Here is a 16,173-nt window from a genome sequence, read left to right on the forward strand (position 1 = left end):
ATTGAAATTTTGACAAAATGCTTCCTGTGGCAATTTGTGCCGGAGATAAACTCCCAACATGACCATGATATCATGCCTTCGCAACGCGGGGCAGCGGGAGCCGCCGGGCGCTGCGGCGGGGTCTGCCTGCCCTCTGGCGCCTTTGTCAGGCCCTCGAACGGGGTGGCGGGGGGTCTCGGGCGCGCTCCGCACCACCGGGGCTGCGAAACGTACAGCTCTTTTACTCCAACGTCTCCCAGCAGTATTAAAGAGCAAATGGAAACAATGAGCCGAGGCAAGGCTTCACATCTATTCCAATTTTGAAGCTGAAAAAAAAAGAGACAGAAAAAACACCCAGCAGGCAGCCCCGGCACAAAGGGCAATTTGAAAACCAAGGGAGCTTTTGCTCTGTCTTCTTTAGCTGTTTGAAAATTGGATTTGCATGTCTGCAGGTGTCCCCAGATAGCAAATCCAGTTTTCTTCCAGTCTCTTAGGGTTTCACCCAGGAAATTCTCCATTGATAAAGAAATCATCAAGGGCTTTCTTTAAAGTGTGTTCTGTACTCTGAAACAGAGTTTTCATAATACCCTCTCAGTAACCACAGACTGGATTTGATCAATATTTTCAGTGAATCAGGAGGAAAAAACGTTTCTAGCCTATCTGTTCAGCTGTAACCATTGCGGTATCAGGGCAACTCAACCCATTTGGAAATTCTGGTGGGATACAAAGGATTCATCCTCATTTCATCGATGGTGAGTTAATGTCATTGAGCTCAGATTTTTAGAGGAATGTCAGTGTTTAAAGATGCAGATTTAATATTTAGTCTGACCTACTGCAGAACCTAGGACTCTAACTGCCGTCCAAGGCAACACCAAACATGTTTGACAGATCTGGATATTTTACTAACTGATTTGCCAAAGGTTCAAAACAAAGCTCTGGATCAGCAAAGTAAGATTCTTGTAGTCTAAGTCACCTCTTAGCTACAAGAGGAAACAGGCCAGCACATTGGTTTTGTCCATTTGAAGATTTTTATGTCTCAGCTCTTTCCAATACAGAGCTGAATATGGCCCTGAGCTCCTTTAGGCATTTTTAAAACAAGTTCCCTTACAAGCCCTCAGATTCTTCTGTGACCTTTTTCATCTTTTTCTCTCTCTATTGCTTTTTCTCCCTTTCTTCAGTGAAACCTTTTCCTTTATTTCTTCTGCTAAGCCAGTCCATAGGCTGATCAAGATGTGATGTCTATCCTACTGGGACTTGGCTGAACCACAGAGAAATACTGTCTGCCAAAGAGCCTCCCCCTGTCCTCCCATCTGGTTAGTTTTGCTGTTTTAATAAGAGTGTACATAAAACATTTGGGTTGTACAGGTTTCCCTTGTTATTTTTAGACTTATCTTCCTCTTTCACCTGATCTTGTATGGGATAGACTGCATTCTTTGCTTCTCCAATTCCTCTCTCCTTTGATCTCCCTAGTGTAAATGGGGCTGCTTAATTAAGTGAAATGTTTCATTTTATGGGTTTATTTTCCTGAGAAAGCCTCCTCCACCTCCTCTTACTTACCAACCTGTTTTCCCCAACATGAATCACCTTTCAATTCATAGCAGCCCTTCCAAATGCTATGAACTCAGTCACCTTTCCCACTGGCAGAGGTCGGCAGAGAATTGCAAAATGCCACCTGCAAAGCCAAGTTCACTCACCTAGCTGGTCTCAGCCCAGTTAGCCTCAGATTAATGCTTCCTTATATCAGACTTTTCTAACAACAACACAGGTCTGTAAATAAGGAAGCAACACAAAGTGCTTAACACAAACACTGGAACAGGGTAGAACAAATCTCGCACATCCAGTGGGATGCAAACTTTACCTTAAAAAACAAAAACAGAGACATCAATTTTTTTGTAGGGATTTTTTTTCTTTTTTTTCTTTTTTTTTTATATTTTTTTGTGGTGGGGTGAAATTGTTTCAATTTAAAATTTGCGCTGTTTGTCTCCTGTAGAACCTGACTCGTTCCTCTCTCCCCTGCCTTCCTCCAGGCTTGCTGTGAGTAGCTGCCAGGTTAGCATGAAAGTCTCCCTGCTGAGTGTCCAGTCCTTCTGGAACAACCCATCCCTCCTGTAAAGAAGCACTAAGGCTTTTTGCAGGCATGTCCAAATGCAAAATATATTGTGCAGCTCTCATCAGACGACAGAGAAGAAACCACATTGTATTTAGGCCACTAGGGAACCCAAATTTCATCTTCAGGATGGCTTATGGTTGAATCTCCAAAGGCCCGTAAGAGCCTACGCCCTGAGAGTCATCTCTCAGCCATCCTGTAAACCACAGAAGATCATAAACCTATAGGTATCCCATTTTTAAAAGTACTTCTGGATGTCTTGGAAGCTCACAGCGGTCCTCAGTGTTACATCTTAACCCCTCAGGACTCAGGCTTTGCATTTCTTTATAAACTCCTCACATGATGTTCAATGTGTTGGGTGTGTGGGAGGTCCCCTTTTAACAGGGAAGTGATTAGTTAAATAACACTGTAATTCTGGCTGTAATTCCTTAGCATCCTCTCGCTTTCCTAAACTCACTCATTTGCTGACTTCTTCAAATTCTTAATCCTCAGGATGTAGGTGAAGGTAGTCCTTCTGTTTGTCTGCTTTTTTGCTTGATGGTTCAGTGATAAGTGAAAATATTTAGAGCTTGGAAGACTTTACATCATAGGAGAATGCTGACTGCAAGACCATATCTCCTTGCTAGTTAAATATTCATTCACTGAGAGCTTGGGAGAGAAGGACCATGTGTTTAATTCTTTCCTTCTGAGAGAGGGTCTGGTGCTTCAGTTCCTACTGCACATAACAAAAAATAGAGAGCATTTCTGAGGAAAACAGGTCTTCTCCCTTCCTGCTTAATATCTAGGCAACTTTCTTACTACTTTTGGCTGAGAGGTAATTATCCCATGTAAAGTGAAACACCTTCAAAAGGAAGCAGTGAGGAGCTCCCAGGATGGCTCCGGTCCACACGCCTGGAACAGAGGAACACCTCCCCTAGGACGGACGCCCTAACTAAGACATGTAGTTCCCCAGTATGGGAGAGATTTAAGACATAATTCGCTCCTTAATGTTTTACACTGGCTACTTGAGATGCTCCCAAGAGAGTAACTTGCTGGTGTGGTTGTTAGTTCTCCTTGTGAAATGCAGAAGAATTCTCAGCCTGGACATTTCAAAATCCACCAAGCAGATACCTACTGCACTCAGTAATATCAAGTCCCTGTTGTGTATCTAGCCTATGGGTGTTTATATCTCATTGTTAAGTGAGTCTAAGGCTCAATGTGACAAGTCACTTTTAAACTAGGATTTTCAACACATTTGAAAGAGAAACCCTTTTGAAGCTCACAGGGAACAGCATTCTGTTTTAAAATTGTCAGTAGACAGCAGCACTGTTGATCTAAAGGTGCATCATTAAATGAAAGGGATTTTTTTTTGTTACGTACCTTATAGCTAGGTTCCCAAATAATTGTCACAATTTTAATAGGTGTTAGATCCAGCAGCTCTTACTGACTTCACTGGGTGGTGTGATGCACTACGCACTTTGGCGAATTGGAGGTTTATTTAGAAGCCTAACTTCTGGCACCAGCTTTTGAAAAGCTTGGCCAGGGTTCCCACATAATGTTAACGCAGTCACACTGTATGTCTCAGTATTGCGTGAGATCTACACATCCAGCAGTCTGCTAAGCTGCAAATTTAATAAGACAAGTGAAGAAAGGAGAAAAGCTTACATGTGTGCAGTGTTGCTAAGCTAGTGTGTATTTGCTTTTATTTGAGAAAGATTAGCCTTAATTTACCACCTCCTGATTACACAAATAAAAGGTGAGGGAATAAAAAGCATCTTTGTAGATCATCTGGGATCAGGACTTAGTCCGGGGTGATTACTATCAAATCGAGCTCACACAGAAGGCACTGGAAAAACTTCAAGTAACTATGGAATTGATTCTTTAAAAGTTTTGTGCCACAGAGTTTATACAGTGCCCTTAGCACTTCCAGCCCTGTTGGGGTTTTTCTTTTTTCTCTTTTTTTTTGTTTCTTTTTTTAATTATTATTTACTTTTCATTTCCTAACATGTATATTTGTAGTAAGTTGTCATTCCTGGCAGTGAAGGCCTAGGCAAGCTCAGAACAATAAATTATATGGTGAATAAGTTTCTTGCAAGATTCTTATTTAGCAGTATTAATTTCACTAATTTAATGTGATTAATTTTTATTGGTGTCACCTATTTAGAAGACAGACATCAAATCTGAGCTAGTTGTTTAGACTTCTCTATCAGAGATAGGCACCTCCTCTGTGCAGTTCATGCATAGCCAAGATAAGAATCTAGGTCAGGTGAAATGCATCCCACCCTGCTGCAAAAGCAGATGGTGAGAGAGCAGTGACAGTGTTATAAGAACTTTTATGGACCCGGATTCTTTTGTAGTCCACATGAAATGACCCTGTCAATCATCTCCTGTGATATTTGATATAAATGCAAATCTCTTATTGTCTCCAGTGGGAGATGTTACATATCTGAGACAGCATCTGGTGCTGATGACGTGAAAAAATGTCCTCTGTGAACTCGGCAGAGAACACTGATATCATTATCATGACACATGCAACAGGATGTGAACTCATATTTTCAGAGGTGAAAGGCTGCTTCACTCACCCGCTTGGCCATGCAGCCTTTACCATCACACATCCTACTGATTGCTACAAAAGGAAGCACAAGCCTACAGGAATTGTTCTGCAATGATGGGTGGACACAGCTTTAAACAGCTGCCTGAGGACTTTGCCAAAGGGTGGCCAAAATGAATTTTTCATTCCCCTGTTCCATCCATCATGCCATAGTGAGTGATGCTTCTGGAAATAGCTCCCTTGGCCAAACATAACAGGGTCACACCTGCCCAGCTGCTCTTGGTGGTCATGCTGTCTTAGGATGGGATCCAAAGCCCACTGAAATAATTGGAAAAGCCCCCGTTGACTCTAGCAGATCCTTAGTCCTTGTTTCTACTAAATTAGCTGCACAAGCTGGCAAAGATTTCCCTATATCATGCACGGTAGGATTTGAGACTTCAGGATTCCTGTAACAACTTTATAGTCCTATATTGGTAGACATTTTATCCCAGTGGTTTTTAGTAAGTGATGTCATTCCTCTCATCTTCCTCTGTTGATGCATTTTTGGCAAAAATCCAGGACATCTTTAAGACCCATGGGGTTACTCCCACTTTTCACATAGAAATACCCTTCTGGGATTGAGCTGTGAACAGGTGAGCAATCAGCAAATTTCCAGAAGATGCAGACGGTGACTGAGAGTAGCGAGTTAGAACATGAACCACAGAAAACGCACATATAAGGGAAAATCAACCTCTAGTACACAGTGAGGGGGAAGAGAGTTGTTGCATGGTTTGGGAAGTGAAAAATGATTTTTGTTCTCATACTATATAGAATAAATTGGTGCAAAATTTTGATCCAAAGGTGATTGAAGTGCATGTGTTTTTTCTATGGACTCCACCAAACTTTGGTTCAAACCCTGCAAAGGTAAACATGCTTTTGAAATCAGTAGGGGTTTTGAGGTCCGATTCTGGTATAAGTGGCAAAGACACAGACTTTGGTTGTTCTATAGGTAATGAGAAATGTTCATTCCTGAAGTACTGCTCATGCAGCAAGTGTGCACGTGTTGTGGTTTCTGTGTAGGTATTGTGCTGTCTGAGTAATTTATCCTGTGTTCACTTTACTTTTTTACCCCAAAGTCTAAAATCTAAATTGTTGCGGGGTTGTGGGGTTTTTTTTTGTCATAGCCTTTCTGCAGTCTCTTTTGCTGTATAACACAAAAGCGTGTATTTCTTTGTGAAATTATTTAACTGAATTTGTTATTTTCAAAAACCAGGCTGACTACAGCCCAACAAAAGGGTGTAACCTTGCAAACACTTGAAGTCATTAAAGCACAGCAGAAAACAGAATGAAAGAGATCACACCCAGCAAGCCAGAGGGTGAAGTTCCTATAGAAATGCTAGTATAAAACCCCTACGGATAACTCCTTGCAATATATGTTTTCAATGGAACGATTTGTTTTTTTAACAGGACTTTCCTCTTCTTCTTTCTTACTTGTACTAAACTGTATTTTCAAGGAATGTCCTTTGAGCAGTTATCACAGGAAAACAACACAAACCCATTTTTTTTCTTCTTGTCAGTTCTTTCACAGCTGTACATTAAATTGTATAATCGAACAAAATGACTGACTATGTGATGCAATATATCTTAATTCAAATTGGCACAGGTTTCCTGTCCATAGAGGAATTTTTAAAATCTATTAGGTGATTCAGGGGCCTAAGACCTATTTTCAGTAAAGAGTTTCAGAGCCTTTAAATGTTCACTTAGAACTTTATATGATAAGAATAATTCTGCATTGTATTCGCTGTATTTACTGCATGAAGAATTCATCCTTAGGCATGTGCACACAACACCTGTAGGTACTGGGCAGAGGTAAAGCAAGCACTACCACAAGGCATGCTGTGTGCCTGCCTCAGCCCAGGAAGAGAACAGACAGTGGAAACCTAAGAGAGAAAAGGGTCCAGGCTGGTCCTGAGCCTGCGGGGATGGATTCGCTGCTAGTAGCGATGTTGTGTAGCTGTGAGAAGGGAGCTTGCCAGCAATGGAGGAGGGACATGCTCAGCCCTTGGCACTGTGTGTGTTGTTCCTAACGCAAATGTTTTGGATAATGCCAAACCCTACATAGTGGAACAAATCCTAACCACAAGCCCTTTAACTGGCACCATAGACTGAACACATGTCAAACTGGAGATTTGGAAATGTGAGCTAAAGACTTCTCTGTCAAAAATAGCCATGAAGGAGAACTGTAGAGCAACTTCACCACAAAAAACTTTCTCCTGGCACACTACAAAGGCATTATTTAATCACGTTTCTTTCTTCACAGGCTGTGTTATGGCTCCACCTGGCAGGAAACACAGGGATTACATAGTTAAAAACTGTTAAACACGAAGCACTCAATAGTTTATACGCAAAAGGACATCACTGACTGGAAGAGTGTTTCCAGTTCATCTTATTATTACCCAGGTTTTGTAGACCCCATTAACACATCTAGATACCTCCAGATTCAAAAAGGAATCTTTCTCAGATTCAGATTAGAGACTAAATGTAAAATGAGGGATGGAAAAGAGACACAAACAGCCATGGGAAGGAAATCAGACAGGTGAGCATGAGAGCTGATGGGTCACCAGCATGACTGGGCCTTGCAGATATGTTCCCAGGCTCATCCCAAAAGGCATGTAAAGGAAAAATTTGAAGGAGGCTGAAAAGGTAGGTTTGTGGGTGATCGTCAAGCAAGATGTGTGAGAACCAACTTACTTTGTGTAAGCCAAAGAAGCAGCTGAATTGATTAGTTTGTCGCTATGAGTCCAACAGAGGTGGGAGCCAACCCCAGCAATAAATAAGTGACACTAAGGAAGTGACTGAGGGAGTGATCACTGTAGCAGTTGTCTGGACCAGAAGAGGATGAGACTGCGCTGGTCAAAGCCAGAGAAAAGGATGCTGCAGCAGCCGAGTCATGGGCCTGGGCAAGAGTTGCAGCTATGTGGATGAGTAAGGAAGTAACTTCTGAGAAATAATGAGCTACAGGGATCATCTGGCATCTGGAGAATCTGCCTTTTTTTAAAAAAAAAAAAAAAAAAAACCCAACAAAAAAACAAGGCATAGGAGGTGCAGGTCACTGAAAGGTTATGGTCTCCAGCTGCAGGCCATATACAGAGAAAAGCTAAACGTGGGTATTTCAGCCTGGAAAAAGTAACTCGGTTAAAGCATTTACTGCAGGCCTTTCTGCCACAGTAACTCTGAGCAAATCTTTCAAGAGGAATCAAGCCGTTAGGCTAACATCTGGGCATGCTGGTGAGGCTCTTGCTCAGGTCTGGCTCGCCGCACCAAGAAGGCAGATCCTCTGCTGCGGTACGAGAAGCAGAAATACAAGAAAAGCAGAAAACCTTTGATGTGTGAGATCCTGTACTTTAAATACTTGCGCTTAGCCCATGGTAGCCACTTGAGGGCACCCTAGACTTGCGGTTGAAAGTCTGTTACAGCGGTACCTGCACTAGGTTGTTCTGCCTGTAGCAAATTTACAGGCATGTTGGTACCTGTGCCTTGAAATGAGGGCTAGACACTCCTTCACTCCAGGCTTTATTTCCTTGTGTTTGTAAAATATCCTACGTGATAAGGGGCTGGTGAATGGCGCAGGGAACGAGGAGGTGAAATTTGTTGCACATGTACTGAACCCATCATGACAATTTCTCCACATTTAAAGCAATGCTTTCAAAAACAAAAACCTAAGTAATGGTGATGAAGTGCTACTTTGGGATGAGAAAAAATCACTGAGCAACCTGATTTCTTACTGGCTTCACAAGCGCTCTCGTAGAAAACTTGATTTCTACTTGAATATGGATCGAATTTGTGACTTAGGCATAACACCGAATTTCCAAAGTGGCCTACGCTGATGAAATCTATTATGGTATTATATACAAGTAGTTTCTAGTTATTTAAAGAAAAAATAGATATTTTCCTATATTATTAGATTGCTTATGGCTACATTTTGCTGGTTCTAATATATGATTAAAAAAACTTCAAAGTGCATCACAGTACTGAATGTACTGCTTGAATGCTAATAATAATAACGTATTTTCATTATTGGTGATAGTGGTATGAAAATTAAGGTATGTCTCACTCCAGAAACACTGCTAGATGACAAAACATAAAGGGTCTTGGTTGTGGTCTTAAAGACTATTTGGTGCTAAAACTAAAAATAATTGTGTAACTTTTAGTAGTTGGTGTTTACAGATATGGTAACGCAATAAATATGAATTAGTTCCCATTTTATCTAACATCAGACAGACAACTTCTCTTTTCTAATGCTATCTTCTTTTCCCGAGTAACCTAAAGAAGCTAAAGAAATTCATCTCCCTTCTAAGTTTTAATTTAGATCATCAAAATCTCAACTGAGAATGAAGAAAAGCCTATAAGAATTTTTTTTCAAAGCTTGCATATATCAATAGGTAGTTGTAGGTGTGGGCATATAACTAACAGGAGTGGAAGGTTTATAATTCTGAGCAGTAGTACAAATGAGTGAGATGAAACAAATTAACAAGTTTTGGGTGGTTTTAAAAGATAAAGGAGAATAGGTGGGAACAGGATAAAGGAAAATGAAGGGGAAGAGCTTTTGAAGAGAGGTAAAAATGAGAAGAGGAGACAGTAGAGAAATGAGGGAGAAAAAAACCCTTTGAAGACCCTGAGGAGCACACACTGCCAGCATGCCCCATGCTTTCAAATCAGCACTGAGCTTTTCCAATTGTAAATCAAACAACCAGCCACTGGCAAATGTGCTTTACAAACCGGTAGAGTTGATCTGGATTGGGCAGCTTTCCTACTACACAAAGAAACCTGCAGATTATTTGTGCTTCTTTCCTAATATTCCTCTCATCTTCCTGTTCTCTCTCTTTCATTCAGTGTCCAAGCAAAACCTATGATCCTCTCATAAAGTCTACCAGAGACTTTCCTGATGAAGTCATTAGCTTTATTAAACGCCATCCGCTGATGTACAAATCCGTTTACCCAGTGACGGGAGGACCAGTGTTCACTCGAATCAATGTGGACTATCGTCTGACTCAGATTGTGGTGGATCACGTCATGGCAGAGGATGGGCAATATGATGTTATTTTCCTAGGAACAGGTATGAGAGAGGACTTCCACTATCATTCTGCACAAACCACATCCTGTAAGAACACTTTTACTCAAGCAGGTCCTGAATAAAGTTGTTGATTAACATTTTTTTCCTATGCATGCAGCTTTGTGAAGAATTAGATACTCCTGGTTCTGTACCGGTTGTTCATGCAATCGCTAAGATTAGATTAATTGGTTGGCTCAAGAGATTGCTACTATTGGGATTCTAATGCCTCCTGGTTCATAGGTGATAAACCAGTTAAGGGTCAGAATACCACGACCTTCCTACTCTCCAAGTACCATTCAGTACCTATCTCTACGTTACAATGTAGCCTGGCTCCAATTCCTGCTGGCAGCACACCAATAACCAATTAAAAGAAAAAAATTAACCTTAATAACTTCAAGGAGTACTTCCTGTTATTGGTAGTGACATGGCGCTTCAGCTTTAAATCTCATGTGACACTGAACAGCTAAGAAAGATTTAAAAGATTTAAAATTAAGCCTAAGGCAACAATTCCACTTAAATACTTTTAAAGATATAACTTAGCAACATGGATAGCTCCAAACAAGAGGACCAGGATTGAACAGAGAGGTTAAACTACACTGTCAAGGAGGAAACCTGCTTTACTCTTTTTCTATGAATAATTATGTATCGATTTAGATTTTTATGATAGTTATATGCCTTAAGAAAAAACCCTAGTTTCACCGTAGTAATTAGAATCACTGGATGAGTCACGCAACAGCATGGTATGCTAAGAAATATTAACATACCTATTCATAACATTTCTGAAATAATAATCTGCCACCTTACTCCACTGGAATTTCTTGCTCTTAATCCATAATTTGTTGTTCTCTCACTAGTAGTAGGTCTTATAAAGCATTTGTCGCTGGTAGATCCAAACACTTTTATAAGGACATCATTGCTGTTATTCCTGTCTCACAGCAGGGGAAACTAAGGTACATGGAGGTGAAAAGTGGACGAGCTACTGCCATGAGCTGCAGGGAGAGTAAGATTCTGTTTGAATCCTACCCCAGTGCTGTTGGGTTGCATGGCACTTCATCTGGCCTATAGGCCAATTTGGTGTCAGGTAGTGTCGTGTGATAGGTATAGATATTCTGAAGTGAGTTGGGGAAAGGAGTGAATTGTCACAGAGCATCGCCATTTATAAAGTGTGGGTTGTCTCAGCCTTCAAGAACTTCTCAGCTGTGTTATCACACACACGAGTCCAGAGATAGCCTCTCTCTTGGATCATTTATGTCTTTCAGCTCAATCCCTTTCACAGCTATTGTCTTCTAAAAAAAGAGAGGGTGTGAGAAGCCCATTATGAACCCCACAAGTCAAGTCCAGTAGTGTCAGAGGGAAAAGCACAGTTCCATAACAAAGAGCATTAAAGTGCTGTTTGGTCCCCTGGTGCCTGAGAAGTCTGGGAATAACCTTTAGCCATAATGACAGAAAATCCTCGTTGCTTTCAGAATGCAATCTTTTGTATAGTCAAGAGAGAAGGTAAAGGGAACACATTCCCAAGCTGTGAGATGCCTAGGATTTGGGACTACTCACTGAAACTTACTTTTCTTCTTATAATAGTGAGAAAAAGTAATTTAAAACTTAGCTGCCTGAAAAGATGGGTTCACTAGTTAAAATGTACAAAATATTCATTTAGTGACTGTAGAGGTTGCCTTGAGATGTTTGCTATCCAATTCCATAAAATTCATCATAGGAATACAATTATATTGAGAGACCAGCAACTAGAATACTCAGCACCAAAGCTAATTCTTTCAGGGTAAATTGTCAGGTTTAGAGGTGTCAAGGCCAGCGTGTACCATGCAGTCACTAGGTGGCACTCCATAATACGCAGATATTTATTTATCTGCAGTGCCTTTATTAAAACTGAGTTTTCTTTTTCAGAAGCACATGGTTTTGTTCTATTTTAGCCTCTAAACTTGTCCCATGGAAAAAAATAAACTTGAAGATAAAATTTCAAATATTATATGGAGAGACCAAACACAGATATACCAAATAACCCAGGAGATTTTGAGCAACAGAAGATCAGAAGCTTATTTTATGTTTGAATGTATGAAACCAACTTGTACATATGCAGTCTGTGGCAATTATGTCAAACAAACAAACAAAAAGACTCTCTAATACATAAGGCAAACAAATATTTTTGGCTTTGATTGGTAATATGATCTTCTGTAATTTGGCAAAATGAGAACGAAAATATCATTCTTTCCATTATAATGTATTATTTTTCATCATTTCAATATTATAGCACTTAGGAGTAAGCTGTGCTGTGTCATTTTCAGGCTGCACATCCCAGCACCCAGCCTACTCCCCCTGAGTTGTTTTTAAGGGTCCTTTCTAAGGCCATTCAAGATTCACCAATGTGTAATGGTCTCAGATGAAGTGAACAGCTATTTTTTTCACAGGGCAGGAATTCAGGTTAAAATTGATGAATAGGTTTAACTTTAAAAAAATATCTGGATAACTGCAAAGATATTTCTGTAATGATTAAATTAAGATTTTAATGATGAATGGACATTGTGTTCAAAAATTTCCCTAAAATGAAAAGGTAAATGAAAAACAGTGCATTGCTTAACTCCCCACATTAAAGTGAAACCTACTTCTGATTAAGGTGCTATAGTAGATGAAAACTAATCCTATTAAAAAAGAGGGAAAAATTTCTGCCAATTTAGTCCCCTAAGCTGGATCGCTTTGCGGTCAGATGGGCCCCAATTCTGGCTCAAGAAAATGTGCAGAAACATCTAGCTGGCAGCATGGATGTGCTTGTCTGTGTTTGCGTGTGTAGCAGGAGAGTCTGACCATCCCAGCCAGGAGCAGCCTACAATTGTGTTGGCTCAGCCATACAGTAAAACCATAAATGTATTGTATAGAGCTATGTAGACAGAAATAGATGCAGGTAGGGATAGATGCTGTTTGAAGGCTACTGCCTTCAAACATTTGCTTTATCTTCAGGGTATGAAATGGAGTTCCACATATGTACTGAAACATAACTGTGGGTTTTACATGATGAACATTTGTTTCAGACATAGGCACAGTCCTGAAAGTTGTGAGTATCACAAAAGAGAAGTGGACTAAGGAGGAGGTGGTCTTGGAAGAGCTGCAGATATTCAAGGTAAGCATTAACAGCCACAACATCAATTAAATATTATTCAGGGGACTTTAAGGCTCAAACTGGCTTTGTCTGTCTGGTTGTTTGTTTAGCAGAACTGGTTCAAGTTTCCAGAGGGACACTACGTAAATTTTTAAATGCCTTGATATTCTTTGGGTAAGTTAATTGAAAAGAGTCCGGAACCAAACAGATCATGATTTTTCAAACTCATAGAAAGTCTCATTTGTCCTGCATTGTTCTAGTTTGAAATCTTTCTCTGACCCCAAATATTTTTATTAGTAGTATTTTATTTTTAATGACAATTTTTCTGTTGTCTTACCTTTGGGACTATTCTTAGTACAATTATAATTTTTTTAAAGTAAACAACCAAAAAAATAACAAAAAAAATTTCCACAGATGCAGACAAATTCTTTAAAATAACAACTTTAGGAATTGAAAACATAAAGAAAATAAAACATAGCTAGTTTTGGTTATCAATGTGTTTTAATTTACTGGTGAAGGCTGACTCAATACTTTGACCATTTTGATATGATTATTCTGGCTGAGTGATAAAGAAGAAAAGTAACTGGAGCCCTACTAACACCAATGACTTCTTCATAAATACAGCTTGTAAAAAGCCCAAACCTCCTTTCTGTTGTACAGGCACGATTTCTGACTAACCTCATTGCTGGTGAGGGAGCTGATGTCAACATACCGTTACAGTAGGAAAGTGAAGACCTGTGTCTTCCCTACTGATTTTCTTTTTCATTTAGTAGTTCCTTCTTCATTTTTTGCATTCTCGTTTTGCTTTTTTCTCACTCTCTATAGCTCTTCTTCAGTTTTCACCTTGCTTTTTCATCAAATTTTACCTGCATCCATGACATTTTGAGTATTTTCTCACACATCTTCTCTCCTATGTGCTGTACGAGGTCTTAGCCAGAATATCTGCCCATACTAAATAAATGAATTTGGGACGTAGAGACAGTGTTTTCCAAGTGTGAGGATAGGATCTTTAATAATTCTTTCAAGGAGTATATTTCTCCATAAGCCTTTTGATATGTCATGTATGATGAAACTTTGACTTAAAGGATCTCCATGTTTTCTTCCCACTGTATGGACACCAATTATAAATATCACTCTGAAAATTTCAAGATTACTCAGTGACCTTCCAAGTAATCAGCAGTTTCAGTATGTACACCAATTTGCTGCATTCTTAAAACATAACGTCAAGAGCAAATGTACCATATCATATTTAAAACAAAAAAATGGGTTTTTTTTTCCTGCTCAGCAGACATTCCTTCATGTTTTTATTGGTAACATTTATAACTGTTACATCTATGTTTTTGAATCCAGAAAAATGGAAGGGGGTGGGGGGAAGGGCTGAAAAAACATCCCTTATTTCCTCAAACTGCATTAACATTAAACGATAGGCTTAGATTAATCATCTTCTATTAGGCCATAGATAATACTCTGAGCTTTGTCCTGTCCTTACATTAGTCATTGGCAAAAATTTCAGTCTCTGATAGCAGTGAAATACATCCTGGTGCAGAGGATCTGCCTATGTATCCCTTAAATGCCATCTAAGCCTTTCAAATAGTGCCTAATAAGAACTTAAGTTGATGTGAAGTCTCATTGCCAGTCTCCAGGACGGGATAGATTACAAACTCTAAGAATTAAACTCAGTTGCCTCATAAGCAGCAGGGAAAATTTATGGGAGGTATTTCTGGAAGCAAGAATTTAGTGATTTCTGGGTTTTTTGTTTTTAATATTTGTTTAAACCAAGCAAATGGATCTGTAATTTTACCCTTTTTTTTTTTTTTGTATGCTAAGTACTGTGCTCTTTTTCATTAAGAATAGGGAATGTGTAAACTAATACACTTTACTAACTTGTTTTTCAGCACCCTTCATTTATCTCGACCATGGAGATTTCTCTGAAGCAGGTAATCAGAAGCTTGTTTAATTACTGTAGAGTATATGGTACAGTGAACGCTTAGTTTGTTATTTTCAGGTGATGTCTGTTACTTACTAGCCAAGATTTCCATGGATGATTCTTAAAATGTGTCTGGAAAGAAGGAGATTATGTTTGAACTTGTTTGCCTGCATAATTCACGTTTGCTTACAAACAGTAATTTGTGTACCCAAGCTGGTAATTATTCATGGAAACAAATCTTTGGTCATATGGTAGCGGGATTTGTGAATAAAGGCAATGCACATTCATTTTCCGGACACTAGAAATACTTGTCTCTTTACAATCCAGTAATAAATTATTATTACTCTTATTGTTGGGGTTTTTATTAGTAGTCAAGAGAGATCAGGGCCTCATTGTGCTAATATTTGTGTGCACACAGACTGAAAACCAGCCCCCCTCCTCTAAAATTGCAGTCTAAATCTGGGTGGTCCAAATCTGGCAGTCACAGGGGCCAGTTCCTGTTGGGAATCTCCCGATGGGAAACAGTTTTATGGCAGCTCCGAGCTCTGTGGTGGCAACGTGCACGTTTGGGAGGCAGCGTGACACGAGAGCCATCTCTCCCTACCCCGCAGAAGTGGACAGAGCAGCTCTGGCACAGCACGCCTCCCTCACACGGGAGGAGGTATTTTGGCCCTTCAGGCATGCACAGCACAGCTGGGTCCCGTCTCCCCTCAAAAAAAGGTGGCAGGCCAGCTGGAAGTGTAGCATGAGCCAGCCCTGGCTCAACAGCAGGCACTTGGACCACCCTTGTCTCTACAGGCAATCTACTCACACGTTGTGGAGAGGGAGGTAATAGTATCCCCATCCTACCTAAAGATCAGAAGCAGAAGATAAAGTTTTATTCACACAAGGTCATCCCTAGTTCCCAGATTCTTAATGTCACAGCTATCCAGCCACTTGGTTTTAAATGTGTTATTCAACCATTCTTTCCATGGTTTGCTTCTGATTTTTTATTACAGCACAAATCTAAAGGTGTAAGGGTGTTGAGTGTTGGTGTCTTTCCAAGACTGCAGTCCCCTTTCCTCTCTGCCATGTTGTCAGGGGTGGATGGGGACTGGCCAGTTCACATTGAGCCCTGAGAAACATTTTATGGTAAAGGAGGAATACTCCCTCATTTTGTGAAATCTGGGACAAGGTTGAAAGTCTGCAAGTGTGGCACTGAAAAAGTGAACTTTATTTAAATGGTCTACTTGGAGAACGCTCTTAATTCATTCGCTTTGCCTGATTTGCAGCAACAATTGTACATTGGTTCCAGGGATGGATTGGTTCAGCTCTCTCTGCACAGATGTCACACGTATGGGAAGGCTTGTGCAGACTGCTGCCTTGCCAGAGATCCATACTGTGCCTGGGATGGAAACTCGTGTTCCAGATACGTCCCCACTTCTAAAAGGTA

General features: G+C 40.1%; 1 protein-coding gene across 3 annotated transcripts in view; it reads left to right on the forward strand.

The window, feature by feature from the left end:
- SEMA3D (semaphorin 3D) overlaps window positions 1–16,173 on the forward strand; it is a 143,636-nt gene that overhangs the window by 111,622 nt on the left and 15,841 nt on the right. For all 3 annotated transcript variants that reach the window (XM_064443768.1, XM_064443758.1, XM_064443750.1), the window contains exons 12-15: window positions 9,489–9,711; window positions 12,747–12,835; window positions 14,710–14,751; window positions 16,013–16,170. In XM_064443768.1, the coding sequence (XP_064299838.1) occupies window positions 9,489–9,711; window positions 12,747–12,835; window positions 14,710–14,751; window positions 16,013–16,170 (512 nt within the window). The remainder of the gene's footprint in view (window positions 1–9,488; window positions 9,712–12,746; window positions 12,836–14,709; window positions 14,752–16,012; window positions 16,171–16,173) is intronic.

This window comes from Phalacrocorax carbo, chromosome 1 (assembly GCF_963921805.1).
Source record: "Phalacrocorax carbo chromosome 1, bPhaCar2.1, whole genome shotgun sequence".
Taxonomy (NCBI): domain Eukaryota; kingdom Metazoa; phylum Chordata; class Aves; order Suliformes; family Phalacrocoracidae; genus Phalacrocorax; species Phalacrocorax carbo.